This window comes from Anser anser (genome assembly GCF_964211835.1).
Source record: "Anser anser genome assembly, chromosome: 12".
NCBI classification, from domain to species: domain Eukaryota; kingdom Metazoa; phylum Chordata; class Aves; order Anseriformes; family Anatidae; genus Anser; species Anser anser.
The window spans coordinates 10,262,518-10,282,565 of NC_139733.1; the positions used below are offsets into that span (position 1 = coordinate 10,262,518).

Below are 20,048 nucleotides of genomic sequence, written 5' to 3' on the forward strand. Positions count from 1 at the left end.
CTGGGGGTGCAAGCCATTTTGCCATTGGCGTACCAGCAGGGAGTCCCAGTGTCAGGAGCAGAGCGCAGCACAGTGAGACTATATTTTACCTTCTTTCATTTCCTATTAATAAAATATCTGCATAAAGGTGACTATTTTGTACCATTTGACTGTGGTGCTAGCTGTGTTGATAGCATCCATATCAGGGGGTGATGGAGGGGTAAGGAAGGCCAGCAGAGCTCAGTCATTGCAACTCCTGTCCCAGCCTTCTTGATATCTAAGTGGAAAAGGTCTTCCCATCCATATTTCTGCATTGAAGTACCTCCTCCTCTTTCAGCCCTTCATAATGTGAATGCTTCATAAACACAGCCTCTGTTATCTTCTCTTTTTTTGGAACATGCTCCTTTATTCATTCATCCAAGCACCCCAGTTTAGCGGTTAGCAAAGACCCCACCAGGGCTCTGCTCTCCAATGGTCAGTTGTCTTTGATCAGGCTAAATGGGTTAACCTGAGTGATATGCATCCATTCCAAGATAACCAACCAATTAGTAAAACGCTCTGTTTGGTCAAATGGATGGACAATGAAACTACTTGAAAACACATTCATTTCCTGATTCATGAGTATGTAGCAGTTACTAGTGCAAGACGGTCAGAACAGGAGCTCTTGGTATGGATTGGTACTGGAGAAATGTAATTCAGCTTCACTGTTACTTCTTGAGTACAGTGATCATTGGTATGTTTGTAACGAGGCCACCCTCCCATGTAGGTTTGTGAGAGGGGTTGGTGTGGGAGGATGTGCATGTGGCTCTATATCCAGCTCTCATAAGCCTCCTTTCCTTGAGCTCTCTCCCCTGGCTGCTTGGTGAGGGTGTTGATAGCTCCTTCTTGCTCCTCTACTCTGTCATAGAACATAAAATCTTGGCAAAACAGATTTGTGATTTGGATCCAGAATTGAACATTTAAGCAGTCTTGAATGCTAATGAATTGCCAGGACTGGAAGGTTTCACCTGAGGTCTGAGGAACTCAAGGATGAAATAGCTGAATTGCCAAAGGCAGTGTGTAACATTTCTCTTAAAATTTCTTGGCACCTGAAGCATGCAGGGTAGGTAAATATAACATCAATCTTTAAAAAATTGTTTGGGGAGGATCCAGGAAACCGAAGGCTTGTAAGCTTGGCATATATAGTATATAAACTAGTAAAAGGTATAATAGAAAAAATAGTCAACAAAAGGATAAATAAAATCGGTTTGGGGAAAGTCAACATCCCTTCTGTAGAGGCAAGAGGCTTGACTTGCAAACCTCTTGGAGTTCTTTGAAAAGTACATAGATAAGGTCAATCCAGATGATATTGGATTTCTATAAGAACAATTTGCCAGAAGCCTTAACAAATCAAGAACTTGAGCAGGCATTGCCTAGGAGAGACAGTTCTAAGATGTATAAGTAATTGGCAAAGAGTCTGGAAGCAGAGGGTAGGAGAAAATGCAAGAAAAGTTACCTGAGTTCTGAGTGGAAGGATGTTTCCAGGGGAGTTTCAGGCACCTGTGCTCAGATCTGTACTGTAGAACATGTTCAGAAATGAACAGTGGGCTTCAGATTTTGCTGATAAAATTGTTATTCAAGACTGCAAAGATAATGGCCAACAGTGAAAAACTGTTGAAAAACTTTGAGATTGAATGACCAGGCAATAAAATGGCAGATGAAATTTCATGTGAATAACTGAAGTGAGGCATGCAGAGAAAAACAGTCCTTGTGCGTATAAAGTGATGGGCTTTGAGTTTCTGGAATGGCTTCTGTATAGGACTGAATGAGAAGTTATTTTCAGCTTGGAAGAGACATGACTGAGAGACTATGCTAAGGATGGAAGAGTATGGGTAGGGGTTGACTGTCCACTGCGTCTCTCAATAAAAATGGAAAGTTTTCCAAAGAAAACCACAGCCTGAGCTAACATGAATGTGCTTCTCTCATATGTTCTGGAGTGATTCTTCTCATATAGAATGGAATTGCCTCTCCTAAGGAATGTTGCTCTCCTACCCAAGCTTCTTTCCTGAAAAGGGTAGGCAAAGTCACCTGAGGTAAAATCCTATGTGATAATTGTTGGAGTCACTGTTCTAGCCCGGCCTCCAAACAGAGGTTTGGCTCTGGAGAGAGCTTCCTCACCCAGCTGAATCGCTGTCACTGGTGTTTATAGAGTATATGCATGATAATCTTTTTGATCTCTGTAGGCATCTGGAATTCTTCTGCTTGGGTAACTGGCAGCTAGCCTAGCTCATCTGAACTGGCAGCTGCAAAGGTGGAGACTGATCAGAAATAGCTGGAAATTGATAGGACCCTTTCTGAAGACCCCCTCTTCCCTCTGCACCTTGAAGGTACTGCATGCTTTACTGCCACAATTCACTGTCACTTACAGACTCACCTTTGGCATTGCTGTCATCAGGGCACAAGGCCTTTCATAAGGGCTGGGCAAACGGAGGAGTGAGGGTGGAAGCGGGAAAGGGCAGGGCTCAAGGCTAACTTCCAGGCATTGCTTGGGCTACAGGTATTCAGCTGTTGTCAACCTTACTGGAGGATAAATATACCTGAGTTGCTATCTGCAGCCACCCAAAAATACGATCTATGACTTAGAGTTGGGGTAGAGTGATGGGTAGACAGCTTTCATCATGAGCAGGCAGGTTCCCACCTGCTGTAGCACATGGCCCCGTCCTGAGATCAAGCAGGAGGGCAGAACAAGATTTTTCACATCATGTAGGACTCATCTCGTTTGTGTGCATCAATACAAATACCAGCCTTGACACCTTGTCTCTGTGCAGTGTGTGCAGTGGTTAGGTCATAAAGATCAAAGCCTGTGTTTGTCCCTGGACTTCCACCAATTAAGAAGAAAAAAAACAATGCCAATCAGGAAAGCCAGGATGAAGGGTACTTTTCCAACTCATCCCTGCTTCTCCCTCACTCTGCCTTGCCCAGTGCAATTTTCTGCCACAGTCCTATCCACGCACCATTCTCACCTTGAATAAATCCACGTGTGAAGTGTGTCTAGCAGCGGTGATTGATTTGATGGGTGTGTATTCGCTTGGGAGTCTCTGGGGCTCTTCCTTGGGGGAGGGCAGGGCGAATAAATGGTTTGCCAGAGTTTATTGTGGTGCTGCCACAGTTGCAGAGGACAGAAGTGCCATGAAGTGCCTGAGATCTTGAAATGGTGAAGCCAGACAATTGAAATGCAAGGGAAGGGTGTGTAGAGAAGAGGGTGGGAGGAGAGAAAATATATATAAAAAAAAAAAAATCCCAAGAGCAGATTTGCCAGCAATTTTTAAATCCAATTTTCCTACTATTTGGTTTCTAACAGCTTGTAATCAGCTAATATTTGTTTTGTCAATGCAGGTGTTTGACCATCTCCGCTGATTCCGAGCTGCATGTGTTTCTGTTACTAGTGCTTTCTGAAACCCGTCTGCTCAGCGGCATTTACACTCACAGATACCTTGTTAATGGGGTGGGGGGGAAATGCAGTTTACCTCTGGGAAATGTATGGGGAGAGTGCCACTGTGTGGTAACACAGAGAATTTCACCTGCCCTCCTCGGTGTAAAGAGCATCTCTGAGGTTAACAGCATTCCTGATTTCTCCCTAGGACATGGGTTGTTCCTCATAAAGGAACAGGAGCAACCCTTCAGGCACTTCCATTTTGCTGTCTTTTTCCTCCCCTTCTCTCTCTCAGTAGCTTTTTGACATCGGTAAGACAAAATGTGTTCTTCTGTCATATGTTAACATGCCTTTCCTTGAGGGAGAGTGAAATAACGGGTAAAAACAGGACATACGTGGAAAATAGGCAGTGCCCTGCAATTCTTTCTAAACAATCTGCTGCAAGCTGTGTCTCAGCCATGGACAACACAAGTTGCTTTCTCCATCTGTTCAGGGACTTAGGGCTGTGCTGTCTTGCACCCATTACGACGATGGGGTCGCACTGTAATCATCCTTCAAATACAGAATGCATTCTGCACCCAACAGTTGTAATACTGAGACTAAAGTCTTAGTCCCCTGCCCTGGCATCCTCTTAATCTGGTCATTTGGCTTTACTCAGTAATTCTCACACCTTAGTGATTGCTTCTCAATGCCTTTTAGCTCTAGGTCCTTACATATTACACCCGTGGCTAGCAAATTTGCTTTGGTTCTGTTCTGGGGAAGGGAATGCTTCCTTCTGAAGCTCGGTTGTTTGTCGTAAGATTGAATGGAAAAAAAACAACAGCAAGGACCTTGCCAGTGGCATAGCCTGCAGGCTGTACCTGTGCTGTGCGCCTGGCACTGGCTCAGCAGCCAATCCATCAGTATGCTCATTGGTTCTTTGCAGACATCTTTTCAAAGGAGCCTGACTTCATGAACACTTCAGCCTGATCATAAGAAAGTTGGTGGCATTCAGAAGTGTATGTGAGCTTTAACTTCTTTCAGTCATTTAAGACCTAGAAGGATTCCAGTAAATGTCTTGGAGCAGCACACAGGATCCACGCTGCAAAGGGAAGGGAGCGTGGTGCACACTGCTGTTCTCCTTTGGCGTGAATGTGCTTGACATAGTGTCTGGGACACACATCTGCTTCTCTTGCTGGGACATGCAAGAGAACTTCCTGATAATTTTCTACAGAAACCTTGGAAGAAGGACACAATCACTCCGGGAGTCCTCCTAAGATGCATGTTGCAATCTTCTGGCTGGCCCTTATTCAGTCATGGAGGAGATGGACTTGTCCATATTACACCCCATCTCTCTTAGAGGAACCCAACCCTTTAAACTGGAAAACTAGTAAAATCCTCGTTTCTTTCAAACATTCTGTGTTGCTCCTTAGGATGGGCACCAATGGGATAATCTTGGGCCTGAGCTGTCTCCCACACAAACATGCATTCTTCTGCCATATGTACGCCTGCCCCCCAGTATTTGGGACACTGCTTGCTATGCCTGCCAGCCTGCTCCTCAGCCATAGCCTTTCTACTCTACCTCTTAGCCAGGGGGTGGTCCTCTGATACAGACAGCTTGCTGTGGAGCCCTCTGGTGATGCTCTTGGTTCCCTTTGGTCACAAATGAGAATTATATAGCCTTTACTTTCTCATTGTGGTCTGGTCTTCATTCATACTCAGCTATCTATGTTCTATGATTCTGGGATCTACTGGTAGAAGGTCGATTTTTACAAAGGTCCTTTGAGGCCATCTCCAGGCCATCCTTCACAATGTCTCCACGTGGCTGTACAGAGCAAGGTGGGAGCTCTTTCTAATTCCACCTGTACCTTTCTTGCCTGCGGCAAAGCTGCTCTCTCTTCACTTCCCATGCTCACCTCTCATTTCTAGGCCTCTGGTTTTTGGAGGCTTTCCAGCAAGTCCACAATTTTCTCAAAGTCAGATTTTGCAACCCTGCATCATCCAGAGAGTTGGAATTGCTGTTGAACATAATATAAAAGAATTATGAAATATAACATTATGAGGCACACTTCCATTACAATGATAAAATAGGGCATAGCAAATCTATTTATTATCTTGTGGAAATCACAGCTCAGCCTAATCTCCAGTTAAAATATTCATTAATACAACCTGAATAATAAGCATATATAGAACAATTACCGTGAAACTAGTTTTCATTATGTTTATAAGATACAGGTTTGTGCACATGAGAGGTTTTGACAAGATCAGGACAGCAGTGAATGAAACTCTTTATATACGCCTGTCTAACAGAAAAGAATTATACACAAATGAATCTACAGCTGGTGTTAGTCTACGTATATCGTGCTATACCATGGTGACCAGTCTGGTTTCTGGAAGAGTGAAGATAAGGAATAGGAAGGCAGGCAGAGACTTGCACTGCATTGTGGTGAAATCTGGATGGCTCCTAGAGGAAACTGGGAGCTATCTCACAGACACAAGCTAGCCCTCATTTAGGGCAAGTGTCACTGCAAATGCACAAATCCATTTCAGGACATACATCTCTTAGCAAGTCACTCAAGAGTAGAAACCTTGCTGATTTTGTTTTGTTTCATTTTACCTCTACGGAGAGGGAATTTGAAGGATTCTTGTCCTCTAGATTTGGCAGCTGCTGTTTTTCTGCTGATTGGTTCAGCTCACATTTGTTCTTCCTTCATGGGGCCTCTGCAAGAGAAATTTCCTCAGAAGGTGCTGTTGTGACCGTGCCTCAGCCCTCGGCCAGAAGCTGCACCGCTCTGTAGCAGCTCCTACAAGGAGTTCCAGGTGAAGCAGGGTGGACAATGCCCCAGCAGTTCTGTGCTGCGTCTGGCGACCAGGATCCAGGTCTCTGTTTTAGCTGCTTGTTTGATGTACACTGAAGATAGGGAGTGCCAGTTTTGTGTTTCAGAGCTCACCTCCTGGCACTGAGGCTGCCCAGGGGAAGATATCCTGGGATTTGAAGGCAGGGGTAGAGGGAACAGGGACGTGATCTGCCAGTCTGCCCGGGGGAAGCTTTGATGGGATCCTCACGTACCTAGCTGGATGGAATCAGCACGTGGTAAAACTGTTTTACTGGCAACTTCCTACTTAGCTACTGATACCTAAAATACTGATCTTAATTCCCCTGCCCCTAAAATATACGACTACTATCATATCATATGGCAGTGATGAACACAGCAGTTAATTGTTTGGAAAGCAGTTAAATGGTGGGATAAGGATTGCCACTAAAAAGTCCAGGTCAAAACAGATAATTCTGCCTTCTGAAAAAGGGTTGCACAGTGTAATAAAGAACTGGCCAACAAGGGCAGAAAGAAACAGCAATGTAACTGGGTGGAAGGGACAACTTGTGAAATGGATGGAAATGCTGCAGAAAAAAATCATGCTTTATGTTGCTTAAAGGGCTTGTATGATCGTTGGCTGTTAAGCCACAGGAGTGGTAAAGGGAAATTAATTTTACCTCTGGTTTAATGGGGGTCAAGACAGCTACCGAAGCAGGGCATTCTGCTTTGGTGTCCCCCTTCTTAAAAGGTATTAATATTCGAAGTTGAGGTAAGGGACACAAAAATGATTTTAGGAAAAAAAAAATGAGAGAAAGAAAGCTTTACAACGTGACACTTGAGAAGCTCATTCTATTTAATTTTTTTTTTTTGGAAGAATAGTGAGTGGACTTGATAACAGTGTAGGAGTATCGCTGAGTAGGGGAGGTAGGGAATAGGTAGGCTGGGTGCTTATCTGAGGAAAGTATGATAAGAACCAGCACCTGCAATCTGAAAGCACAGGAATCGAATTGTAAATTAGGCATCCTTTTTAAAGGGGATTAACCACTGGAACACATGTCCAAGAGTAGTGGCACATTCTTCATCCCATGCTGTCTTTAAATCAAGAAGACATAATTTTCTGGGAGAGATGCTTCAGTCAAATACAAAAGTTTTGGACTCAGGCCAAGGTAATGATGAAATGACAGTCATTTATATACAGAATGATCTAATTGTTTCTCTTGGCCTTAAGTGCTAATGAAATTATGAAGTGTGGATATGAAATTAAAGATGCTATCATCCAATATATGCTCAATAAGGATGAAGTAGAACTGCATGTGCCAATTTAGTTACCTGACACTTTCTAACTAGAGATTTAATCGCTACAATATTAATAACATTCTTTAGCACTGTTAAAAGTGGATGGTCAACTGTCTCTGGTTTAGTGCTGTAGGATCAAGTTCTATATTTCCTTGCCACATAAAGATTTCTTCATTTCATACAATGGATAACAATTCAGGTTCTGGCCTAGTCCTTGTGGTTGCACTACATTCATGCAGTAGGCATACAGCTTTGTCTCTAGTGATATATATATTTAAATAAATAAATAATATTAAAATTTAAAAATAAAATAATATGTATATTTCAATAACAATACAGTAGTGTGTATGCAGTAAGATTTTTGGTAGATTTAAGCATATAAAATAATAATTTTCAGGTACATGAATATGTATACTAGTTTGATTTTTGGATTTAACATTGTTGCAAGGGGGTGATCAAAGGCTTTTCTTAACATCTGTGTTGACTTGGTTTTATGAGTGGCTAGGAACTACGACTGAAGTCTTGAGCCACTTTTCCTAAGACCTGTGTAACTGCATCTCTTCCCAAACAAAATGTTGTCTAATTAAGCAAAATGCTACCTGGCTTGTGTATTATCCCTGCTTTGTGTGGAAAATTGAGTACACAAAAAGAAGGTGACTTTGCTGAGGTCACGTAGGAAGCATGGGGCAGCCCCAAGAACTGGACACATTTCCATGGCCTCTGTGTCCGTCGTTAACCAGGACATGAGCATTCCTGTGTCAGTAAGGTCGAGACTGATATTTTCCAGACTACAGTAAGTGACATAGGTGCCTTACATTTTCAGAAGTTACTTAGGAACTCAAGTCATTGCATTTTTTTTATATGGGTGGCTCTGAGAGGGGAAAAAAAAAAAAAAAAAAAACTCTTCAGTTTATTTAATTTTACTGTCAGTATAAGCAATTTACTCTTTGACATGAAGAATCTCAGACTTTTGTCTCTAAGATACTGTAATGGATTTTACACAGGCAGAGACTGAGATATTTTAATTCTTTGTTTTTGCTAATAACTATATGCTGAAACCCCCCATATGTGCATCTGAAAGATATTGAGTCAGTCATATGAAAAGTCTGTGTTCTCTGCAAAATAGTTTTGGGGACTTTTGCCAGCTCTAATGGTTGTTCGTGTAATTAGTATAGAATACCTAACTCGGAGCCATGCAGCATCTCCTTTCTAAATGTGCTTAATCTCAGCTGAAGTCAGCTTCCATTTTCATTTGTGGCTTATAGTAAATGCCCCAAGCATACTTTGCACTCACATTAATAACCACTTTGTCATCACAAGCCTTCCTGATGCTACCTGTTTCTGTGGGTTTTGTTCGTGCAATTGTTTTCACAAAACAGAGCCAAGCGTGATTCTTGCTAGCCTCTGTAAATAGGGAAAGCTATGAAATGATCTGTCCCCTTTATTCAGATCATTCATTTCACATTCGGAAACCGGTTTTATTTTTAGTAAGCAGGGCAGTGGTACAGCCTGCCTGTTGTAAGTGGTCTGGTTTGGGACTTTTCTTTTTGTTCTTGCCGGTTCGGTCTGAGATTCCAGGCAGGCTGAAGTGTGCTGGGTTTCACTTGCTGTCACTACTCAGGACTGCCATCAGAAGGAGAGCGCTGGCAGTGCTCACGCTGCTTTCCATATCACTAACTGGGAGCGCAATAAATAGCGTTCGGCTCGTTGTACGGCTCCTGAAATGAATGCGTGCAGAGGCTTCGGTTAGCTGCTTCTCTCCCGTGCAGAAGGGGTGTCCCTGCTGGATACCTCTGTCTTTCTCTCCTGTCTTCATTGCCAGGTCTGCTGGGGCCAGGTCAAGTGGCGCTGCCCAACTTCTCACCAGGTAATCGTGTTCCTTTCCTACTGCATCAGCAAGCCTGTGTTTCAAACGTGTATGCAGAGCTCCTCTGCAAGACACTGGGGTTTGTTCAGGCACAGGGATTAATAATCTTGCTAATTGAGACCTTGTTTGAAAGTAGGTTAAGGCACGACACTTGCTTGCCTCGTGTATCCCTGTTTTGGGTTGCCGAAACGCCTGTCCTTGCCAGGAAACGCAGAGGGCTATTTCCTGGTTTTGTGCATGTGGACAGTGTTTTTTGGCTGTCAGTAGCTGAGCTGAACATGATAGTAATTCTGCAGAGTAGTGAGGCTTGATGCTATCTCAAATAAGACATGACTGTGATTTGATTTTTATTTCAGGAACCACGCTTTTCTCCTTACCCTCCTACTTCCCTGTAAATGCTGCTATTTTTCTCCACTGTTTTGACCCTGAATTTCTGGGGAGCTTTTTGTTTGTTTGTTTTGGTGCTAGGGTCTGGACAGAGACTTTAAGAGACAGGAGAGTGCTTTAGTGAACATTTGGGGCTTTGGACAAATTCTCTAAGGCAGCGTCTTTACGTGTTCCTAGTGTGTAGTGTTAGGGGGTCTACAATCAGCGCAGAGTCATTAAGTGTCACTGTAGCTGGATAGCTTTGGGAGAAGTGCTGGAGGTGCATTTAAGACTTTAGGCCTGGCCTCAAGACTTAGGGTCTTGATTTTGGTACGTTTCCTTCAATGGAGACAGCAAGCTGGGTCCTGTACACCCCTATCTGCCTGGTTTGGGACTGGGTGAGAGCAGAGTGCAGCACCTCTGCAGAGCCCCAGCTCACGCTCAGGTGCTGCTCTGTGCCAGGGTCCTGGGGCAGGGAACTGCAGCTTGGGGCCAGATCAGTCCCACGAGCCTTCAGCTTCCTGGGGGAAGAGGGTGGAGGTCTGTTTTGGTGCTCAGCAGGATGTGGCTAGTCCTGGGCTGTATTTCTTCAGTTGTGACGCCTTCTCCCTTGTGCTCCTGAACACCACGACATTAGGGAGTCAATAGTGCCGTGCTCTGCTCTCTCCTGCTGGAGGTTCTTAGTGTTGTTCTACAAATGGGAAGGTCCTCAGTCCTTCCACCTCAGGCTGAGGGCAAGCACTAATACTTCACGTTTTCTGTCTGTAAGATTATGGAATCACACTGGAAGTATGGGAAGATGACATGACTTGCTCAGGATCAGAGGCAGGACTGGGTTCCAGGCCACTCGTTCTTGTCTGCTCTTGGTATCCAGCTGTGCTTTCCGTGTCCTCTCTGGGCCGGTTTATCTGCCTCCTAGCTCTGCCTGCCGTGCCCATGGGAAGCCTGTTTCTTGCCAGGGCTTTGAGGCCGATGGCACTGAGGCAGGGCTGACGCCAGGCCCTCCACTATGGAGCTGTGCGGCAACCCTCAGGGAAAGTCCTGCGCCTACTGAGTGGACGGGCCCGCAGTGCAGCTGGGTTTCACATGTGGCCTGACTCATTCCACAGGCCTCACTTTTCAGAGGAAGGAATGGGATTTTTTAGGCTAGCTACGACAGAGCTTGGTGGTATTTCTGTGATCTGTTGTGGTATGGATTAGAGCAATCGAGGTGCCTCTCAGGGTAGTATCTGGCTCAAGTTATCTGGACAGAGAAGACAGGCACTGCAGCAAGCACAGGTTCTTTACGAACACCCTCTTGCAGTGTGCTGACACTGTGCTGAGGATGGATACTTCGGATCTGGGAAATGGGGAACAGAGACTGTTCATGTCTGCATCATTGCTTGAAACTCGGTTATCAACAACCCTCTTCTCATGTGGCTATGCATGCCTCTAATATGAAAAAAGCTTCTGATATTGTCTCATAGTAAGTAGGTCTTAAGCCCACAAGCTTTTATTCCAGCTGGAAGCACCTGCCTCGCTTGCTGGCTGTCCCAGAAGAACAGGCACCGGGTGGCCTCTTCCTGCATTGCTCAGGTTTTTCCCTTCATCCTCATTGCCAGCATATCTAGCAGGCAGGGAACTACGCACCATTTTGTGGGTGCGGAACTGAAACACACGAAGGCACTTTCATTAGGGTTGCACAGAGAAATCTGTAATGAAGTCGGAAATGTAACTTTAGACAGAAATACACAAGTTCCCGTTCATGCCTTGAGCTGGTCTCTAGCACTGATGTGAAGCATGGAAGCCTGTATGGTTCCTGTATTTGTTGTCGTCTGTAAGCTTAAATACTTTCTGTCTTCTGAGCTGGATATTTTAGCAGTCAAGATATGCTGGAGGTGGTGGAATGGCTTGCTGGTCAAGTCAGTTTGGAAATTCATACTAATAATATTACACAGGAACTGATTTTTCTTTTCCTTCCACTGAACTGTCCTGCCCATGCTTCTCAGATAGGTGAGTGGTTAAGTTAGTCAGGCTGTCCTCAGTGGAAATATTTTTGAGTAAAAATCTTTTCACATTCAGAAGTGTTGAGCTCAGGTTGGAAAAGATGTAAATGACAACCAAAATTATCAGGAGAAACAATCACATGCACAGAAACTGGAAGATTTTACTTGTTCAGCCTCACAAGATGGAGGAGATCTGGTTCATCTGTGAAAATACATCTGGTCGAGTGGGCTTAAAAATGGAGGAGAGAGAAATACTGCTGCTGAAGGACTGTTGATGCAAGAATAAATGACACTAAATTGGCCATTAAAATGGAAAATAGGGGGCTTTAAAGCATAAGACCAAAGAAGGCTTAGACCAGCCACCCAAAACAGTTAGGGAAATCACCTAGAGAGGTTATTTGTGTTTTAGATGTGATTTATGCGACTATGACAGTTACCTGCTGTTGCCACAAGCTTGATTTAGTAGCTCAGAAGTTCCTCATTTCCACAGAAAAATCTGCCAGATAAGGTTTGCTTGCCAGCGCGTTATTGCCACTGCCCTTTCCCCAGGGAGATGCTGCAGCACTTGGCTGTCCTGCCTGCCTGGTAGAAAAGTCCATGGGGAAACATGACAAGCTGTGGTATTTCTTGATCTGCTGTGAGATCTGAAAAGACGTGAGCATTTGATTTCTCGGAAGGTGAAAGTAATTTCTCATAATGCGAGTACAGATCGTTACTGCTACGGTTATGGGAATGAAAGGTTTCTCTCCGCCCTGCCTTCTTAGTCCCCTTCTTCAGATGTCTTTGCTAACAGTCTGTTATCCTCCTCTGCTTGATGTGGGGCTCAGGCCAAATTCTTCCCTCCCTCCTGCACCAGAGGGACCAAAGAGTGGCCACGCTGCTGTCAGTGAAGTTACCCTGGCTTCGCTTCGTCACATGTGACAGCAGAACAATAGCACTGTGCCACTAAGTGGGAGCCGTGCTTTGTGGATGTTTTTTCCTATTATTTTAGAGACAGCAGCAGTGTTAAGCTACAATGAAGGGTCTCATAATCACACTCCCATTACGCTTTGAAAAAGGCTTTAAGCTTTGTGTTTTGTATGTGGGCACTGCAGCTAGACGCTCATTCGCTGGCAGCATTTGCCGTGAATCATGCGCACAGCTTGAGGCATCGCCCTAAAACCCCCAAGCATCCCCGTGTCATATGGCATTTCTCCCAAGGACATAGCCAACAGTTTATCATCCCCAAGGAATCAAGAGGAAGGGGATCTGCCATTTAATTTTCCTGTCGAAGTCAGCAGGCCAGCTCCCTAGGCTCCCTCTGTAGTCTGTAGAAAGGGAAAAGACCCTCGGGAACATTGCTCAGTACTCTGTGTTAGTCTACAATTGCATTGCCATCAGGAGGAACTTTTCTCTCCTGAGAACGTGGGTATGGTAGAAAAAATGGATTCCTACAACTTAGCACATAAGTCGGGTGCAAAGCATTAGGCCATCAGAATCCCCAGTCCTCTGCCAGGTGCCGGGGAATGCTTCTGGGCCATGAGGTGCTTCGTTTCAGGAGAGGGCTCCACAGCTTATGGGTCTGAATACTGCCAACACTGTGTTTTTACATATCTGCATCATTTTCAAAGCTGCATACACAGCTGACATGAAGGAAACCTAAGGCACACAGACACTTGGATGGCTTCCTTTTAGTTTTTTTTTAGATTCTTTTTTTTTTTTTTGATTTATACATCATCCTTCATGGATGGTGTATAGGACGGATTTCAGCCTTGCTGGCTGCACTCTAGTAGTGAGCACAGTGACCCTAGAAACATGCTTGATTTTTGGTCAGTGGGAGTCAATATTGATTTGTTTACACACACACAGAGATATATGTAAAGCTATCGTTGAAAAGTTTGAAGTAGAACTGCAGTAGAAGTGCTTTTCATTTGTACGTTCCTCTACATTGAGTCACGTAAAGCATACAAAAGCTAAAAGGACTGATACTAGTATAGTCTTGCTTGCATTTTTCTCCTTCTGCACCAGGCTCCAAGAAGTGTGTACCTGGTGGGTGATAGAAGGGAGACCTATGCAAAGACACTGATATTTCCCATAGCCTCTATATGCTTGTGTCCAGTCTGTGGAAGGCTTGCCAGGTATAGGAAAAGCATTGCAGAGTTCATCAGTCTAGTGTGGTTTAGAAAATGATCATCATGCAAGAACTTACTTTCTTTGCACCTGGGGAACAAATAATTCTGTACACAGTTGTTGCTCCCACTTGAATATTGTTACGTAAAACTTTGATTTAATGCAGGCTTCAGTTAGAGCAAACTCTGGAGAGAGGCTGTGTCACTAAGAGCGATGGCTTTAGTGTCTGTCATGACCACATATGTTTTGTTAGAACATAGCACAAAGGCTGGAAGTTTTCTTGCTGCCTCTGCCAGTGATGTTTCCAGATTCTGCAGCGTGAAGTGACCAAGCAGACAGTGCAGAAAAATAAACAACCAAAACACTTAAGTGTCCTATCAGCACAGCGCAGTTAGATCATCCAGATGCAACTCCATGTGTTATCTTAGACAATACCCGCCATACCCCATCATTCATCCTGCCCCTTATGCTTTGGCAATATCTGAATAAATGGGGGCAAAAATGCACATATGATATTTCTCAAGGATGTGTTTGTTTCCTGCATAACTTTTCCACACATTAGGATTACAACCTGAATTCAAAGAGGCACTGAGCCTGCTTTCAAATGACTATGATCCGGAGGTAGAAGCCGTGTCAGAGCAGCCTAATCCCCTCTCAGAGCACTGGCGAGGATGGCACTTCCATGCTTGTCTGTTCTCATGGCAGTGTCTGCTCCCTTTCTGCAGACAGCAGGGGAAGACGGGCTCAGGAGGCATCAAACCACCCATGCAGCACCCTGGGCTGCTCCAGCAGCAGGTGTGCGCAGCACCAGCCAGGGCCACCTCTGAGCTGCCCTTGGGAGGAGGTGCTGAGGGTCCTCAGCTCCTCGGGCAGTGTGGGGTCCCTGTACCGCTGCGACTCCCTCCCAGGTGCCAGCACCAGCACAAGGCCGTTTGAGGCCTAGGTCTGACTAGCACAAGCTGGCAAAGCAGAAAACAGTAGGACCAGAACGCAGAATGTTTGTTGTACCTTTGTAACATGAACATCTGATCAAACTACAAAGCTCCAGTAGCGGTTTCTAAAAGCACAGCTCCTCTCTGAAAGAGACTGCAGAAGTGTTTCATGTTTGTCTCAGAGACTTGATGGTAACTGTGCATGGCTTGCAAGTACAAAGAAATGTTTTTTTCCTAACTGTCTACCCTCCAGATGCAGCCTGAACTCAGAACTGAGCTACGGTCTTTCCATCACCCTCTGATCAGAGGTTTTGATAGAAAAGCTGAGTGCAGCAGCCTCTATAAGCTGGGTCCCAGCAGCATACCTGAAAGGACTTCCAGGGGTTCACTAGCTCGTGTGTGAACTGGAACTGAAGGCAGCTCTTGCCCTCCACCATTAATTTTGAAATAGCCACACTCTTCTACATGGGGTTGCTGTGCCCGTACTTGCCATGCTGCCTTTACCGCCTCAGGCGGAGCCTGCTGGAGGGACTTGGGCACCTAGTAGTACTCAAGGCCAATGGGACAAAGCCCCATGCATCATTACAGAGCTATTTAAGGATGTTGTTAAAGTGAGGAAGGAGAAATGAACCAGGTGGAAGAAACAGCTGCAAAAATGGTTCTCAGGTGGGAGTAGAAGAGCTTCTACAGGCAAGTCAGATTAGACTTGCAACCTCTAGATGAGAGGAGAAGACACGTGCTTCACACAGAAGGTAGAAATGCATTGTTCATGCTTATATCCCTGCTTTCCTAAGCAGGCAATGATGTTGCTTTCCCAACCGCACTGTTCTCAGATACTTGTTTTGTGGTAAGAATTACAGACAAAAGAGAATTCCGCCAGCACTGCCAAGCCCTGTCTAGCCAGGCTCAGTTCCCTCAGTGCCTCACACATTCTTGAGCCCTCCCTCCTTCTGTACAAGAAGGAAGGGAAGCCCAAGGTCTGGTGGAGGTTGTACATTTTCCAAGCAGATCAGCAAAATGGGAGCTGTACACAGATTGCTGGCTAGGGTTTACTTCAAATGCAAGGAAGACAAATGACCCCACATCCTGTAATGTGCCAGCTGAGCTTTTGGTCAAGATCTCTTCCCTCCTGTTCCTGCTCTGGGATGTGAGGCTGTAAAGCCTTACAGTCAGACTGCCACCTTCTCTGGCAGCAACACCAGAGGAACTTGCAACCTCAAGCAGAAGCAAGGAAAGCCATTGGTTTCCTATGTACCCTCAACAGCTCATGATCTTGGTTATTTCTTAAAGCAAACAAGTCAGATCAGGGCTTGTTCCAACCACAGCAGGCACTAAATAGAGCATGGGGACTGGTGATCCTGCTGATACGGAACTTGTGTTAGACAAACCAGTGCTCAGGAGCAAGCAAAATCCATGTCTGGGTGACTTCTTCCACCCTATAGGAAATAGTGAGTCTTGTGCAGGACCAGAGGCTGTGTGCTGAAATAGAGTCAGGCCACCAGTCCTGTGGTCCAGACGGTGCCTGTTCAATTGGTGATGGGGAACAAACTCTAGAGGGACAGCTCCAGGGCCAAATTCACCTATACATAATCTCAGTTATTCTGGTATAAGGCTCTCTTTGCTGTGGATTTGGGTCTCAGGATTAGCTTTGGTATCTGATGATACAGGAGCTCTAACTGAAGCTTTACCCTTGACTGTGGTATTTATAACTCACTACCACCATTTTGTCTCCCACCTCCTTCCTCCTCAGACAAGGGAAGCCTCTAAAGAGAGGATTTCAGGGAGCTGAAGACATCATCTTTGTCAGCTTGGATAAAGCTGGCTAATGAGAGGAAGGTGGATGCAGATATCAACATGTTTATGCACCTGGAGCAATCAGCTCCTTCAACCAAGAACCTCAGAAAGCTGAGGAATGGGCTGTGTAAGAGAATGGTCCATTAATGTTTATAAAACATAATTATGCTTCTGGCTGTCTGCTGGGTCCCAGACTCTCCCAGCTGATAAAAACAATAGCAAGCTGTCACACCTGATTCTTTCTCATCATTCCAGCCTTGCAGGTGGAAGAGAATCTGTAACAAGATTGGGAAAGAAAGAGGAGAAAAAATTTCTTTTCCATTCCATGGGAAAATAACGTGTTGAATTATCATCTGGAAACTGTGGGAAGAGCCAACATGAGCAACGAGAGGCCGGTGAACCCTGGTTCATCTCCACTGACTGAAGGCCTGAAGAGAAAGAGAGGAAGACCAAAGAAGCAGACACAGGTAAGTGTGCATCATCCAAAGAGTCTGCCTGAGGATGCTCTGATATTAGCCTGATGGGATTTGCAGGCAGTAAAGAGCAAGGGAAGGGAAGGCATGCTGTGGTAAATACTAAAGCTATTCAGGAAAGCAGCAGCATGTGCACCCCGGGGCATATCAGCCCCCGCCTTCAAAGGTGCCTTGAGTGTGGCATGCTGCACTTGTTCAGGCTGGGAAGTGGCATGAGAGGAGCTACCCAGATACCTGTGGCAGTCTGGAGAATTTCAGGTGCCACAGCCCTCTGCTTCTGCACCAGTAGCTGGATAGATGGAAGATGCCCAAGGCCTTTTCTCTCCCCATTCCAGGCACTATGGTCAGAGCTTTGGGAACTCACTCATTTTCCCAGGCCAAAATGTAAACATGATAAAGGGGTAGTGCTGCCCATCTTCTAGTTTGTTTCAGCATCTGGAAAAGCAGAGACAACCTAATAAGTTGTTCCAGGGACCATCCTGCTAAATTTTCTCCTTTTTTTTTCTTCTTTTTTTTTCAGGTGGAGGCTGGGGGACAATTGCTGGTGAAGAAACCACGAGGAAGGCCAAAAGGAAGCAAGAAAGTGAGCACTGTAATTGGACAAATGGTAAGAGTAAATGGCTTACATGCTTTTATGAGGGGGAAGAGAGAAGCTGGCTGTCCTTTCTACAAGCGTTACTAGAGGGACAAGCAGGGAGGGTTCTCTTAGATTAAGGATAGGCAATGAAATTTGCCCCTCATTCAGTTCAGTTTTAGTTGCCACTGTTGTTTAGTTGCCACAGTTATCGTGGTCTTAGTCCTAATTCACTTTCTGGCCTTCCTGTGCTGTCGTTGCCTGTTCAGCAGCTTCCTTCTGGAGTTTCTCCTCTGCCATTGCAACATAATCACAACCAACACAGTCTGGCAGGCGTTTCCTCCTCAACTGTCTTCCATCCCCAGCTTTAGTCACCTTCTGCTATTTGGCTCACAAAAACTTTATGCAGAGGTCACTTTGGGCAGGTTCAGTGTATTTAGTCACAGTGCGCAGCAGATATGAGAATTGAAAATACTTTTTTTTGTATCGCTTTCAATATAGGTAGGACCTCCTGCTGGAAAAAGGCCAAGAGGGAGGCCCCGCAAGTGGGTGAGTACAGTGTTCAGTCCTTTTCTTCTCCTCCAGCCACAGAGCCCAGGCTGGGAGGGAGGCTTCTGTTGCATTTGTTCTTCTCAGGCTCTGTCAGCAACGACATTCAGCCTAGCTGACCCAGGAATCCAACACATTAGGGAAGCTCTGACTGCCCTTCCAGTACCTCATTCCCAAGATTCAGTTCCTGAAACCTCCTGGGAGCCCGGGAGAGCTGCTACACTTAATTTAAGACATACTAGTCTTCTACAGTCCTTCCCAGACTGGGAGGTCAGACCAGAGATCCTATCCATTCTCAAGCAGAGAGGTTGTCTTCCCAAGAATCCCAACAAACTGGAGTGAGTGCTTAGCATGTCAGTTTGCCTCAAAAGAAGAAACTTAGAGTTTAAAAAAAAAAAAAAATTAGTGAATGACAAAACTTTGAATCCTGCCAGCAGGAGGCTCTTATATGCAGCAAACAAAGGATTAGTAAGAATCACTAGTTAGAAGATGAATATTTCAGTCGTAAAAAAAAAAAAAAAAGTTTTAAATCAATAAGGATATTCACTCCTGCAAGTAATTAATGGCATGTTATATATCATTAGGGGTGATTAAAAACAAGCAAACAACCAAAACAAACAAACTAACAAAAACACAAAGCAGACAAACCACAAACTGTTATTTAGTGTGTATTTGTTGACACAAAGAATTCTAGACCAAACCTAAGCTTTGCACTTGCTGCAGGAATACAAAGGTTTGTTCTACAGCTGCAGTGCTGCAGGAACACTTGGGATGGAGCTGGATCAGCAGAAACAGAGGGATAGTGCAGTCTGTGAGGGATACAGAGGAGGCTTGGAAGGAAATCTTCACTAGGGAGGGAGTACCAGCATGTGAGAGAGATGAAAAGACTTTTCTGACATGGTAATGACCTTGACAGACAAACGTTTCTTGGATGGAAATGGAGGGCAACTGCAAACCCTCTGCAGAACTGAATCTCCCTAAACGGTTTTGGGGTGGTGGGAGAAATATCTCAGGGCTGAAAAGGAGAAAAAAAAGTGTGTTGTTGTTTTTTTGCAGCATTTGTCTTTGTTTTTTAGGGAGGGGGGAAATGAAATGAGGGAAAAATATGAACCAGCAGCAAATTAAGAGAAGATTCTTTTATATAAATTGATTAGATACAAACAAGAAAGAAAAATATCTGTATATAGCTCAGAGAGCTATACAGCTCAGATAGATATGTACTAGAATGATATCTCACCATGGACAATGGAGCGATACCAGAAAGTGGTGACGAAGAGGGACAGCCAGTCCCAGGACTTGGTTCTCTTTCAAGGGCAGAGTGGGTCAGAAGGATCTCAGATTCTGTGGGGAAGATGTTATTTTCCTGCCTGAAGACTCATAGATTGCCCACTGGACCAGCTGAGGAGCACGGTGCTGTTGAAGTAGGGCATCCAGGACAAAAGGGACTGGGAGAAGGGAGGCGTCTTACCTGCTGCTAGAGAACAGAGCTGAACATTGCTGAGCTGAAATGGAAATGCAAGGGTGAGCTGGAGACATACCATCAAGCCTGAACTAGGGACAGGGAGGGAGCTGTACAGCCATGTGACAGTGCCAGTAGAGTCCGAAATCATGCCTCTTATTCCCCAGGTAACACAAATTGAAAATCTCTTCATAAAAATAAAGTAAGAGGTAGTAAAGGTGTTCCTGGAAGTCTTGTGATTGCAGGGTTCTCCCCAGTCTGAGGATTTGTCCTGGATCAGCGGGTTTCTTACTCCTTCACAGAAGGACTGGGCACTGGCAGTGTACTCTTATCAGAGTTCAAGCAATCTCCAACACATCTGAAGTTATTAATTGCTTTACAACAGAACTTCATACTCCTTCGGCAAACAGATGGAGATCTCAGGGAGTGCAAAAGCTGACCGTTAGTAGGTGCTCCAA

At 44.9% G+C, this 20,048-nt stretch overlaps 1 protein-coding gene across 5 annotated transcripts in view; it reads left to right on the forward strand.

The window, feature by feature from the left end:
• Positions 1–20,048, forward strand: part of LOC310880246 (uncharacterized protein) — a 44,131-nt gene that overhangs the window by 16,324 nt on the left and 7,759 nt on the right. For 2 of the 5 annotated variants that reach the window (XM_083795780.1, XM_083795784.1), the window contains exons 2-4: positions 16,791–17,002; positions 17,529–17,615; positions 18,084–18,131. In XM_083795780.1, the coding sequence (XP_083651906.1) occupies positions 16,913–17,002; positions 17,529–17,615; positions 18,084–18,131 (225 nt within the window). In that variant the 5' untranslated portion in view covers positions 16,791–16,912. Of the gene's footprint in view, positions 1–2,201; positions 2,346–9,027; positions 9,350–16,608; positions 16,663–16,790; positions 17,003–17,528; positions 17,616–18,083; positions 18,132–20,048 lie in introns of those variants that run through there. The other 3 variants (XM_083795782.1, XM_083795781.1, XM_083795783.1) reach the window with 3 other exon arrangements.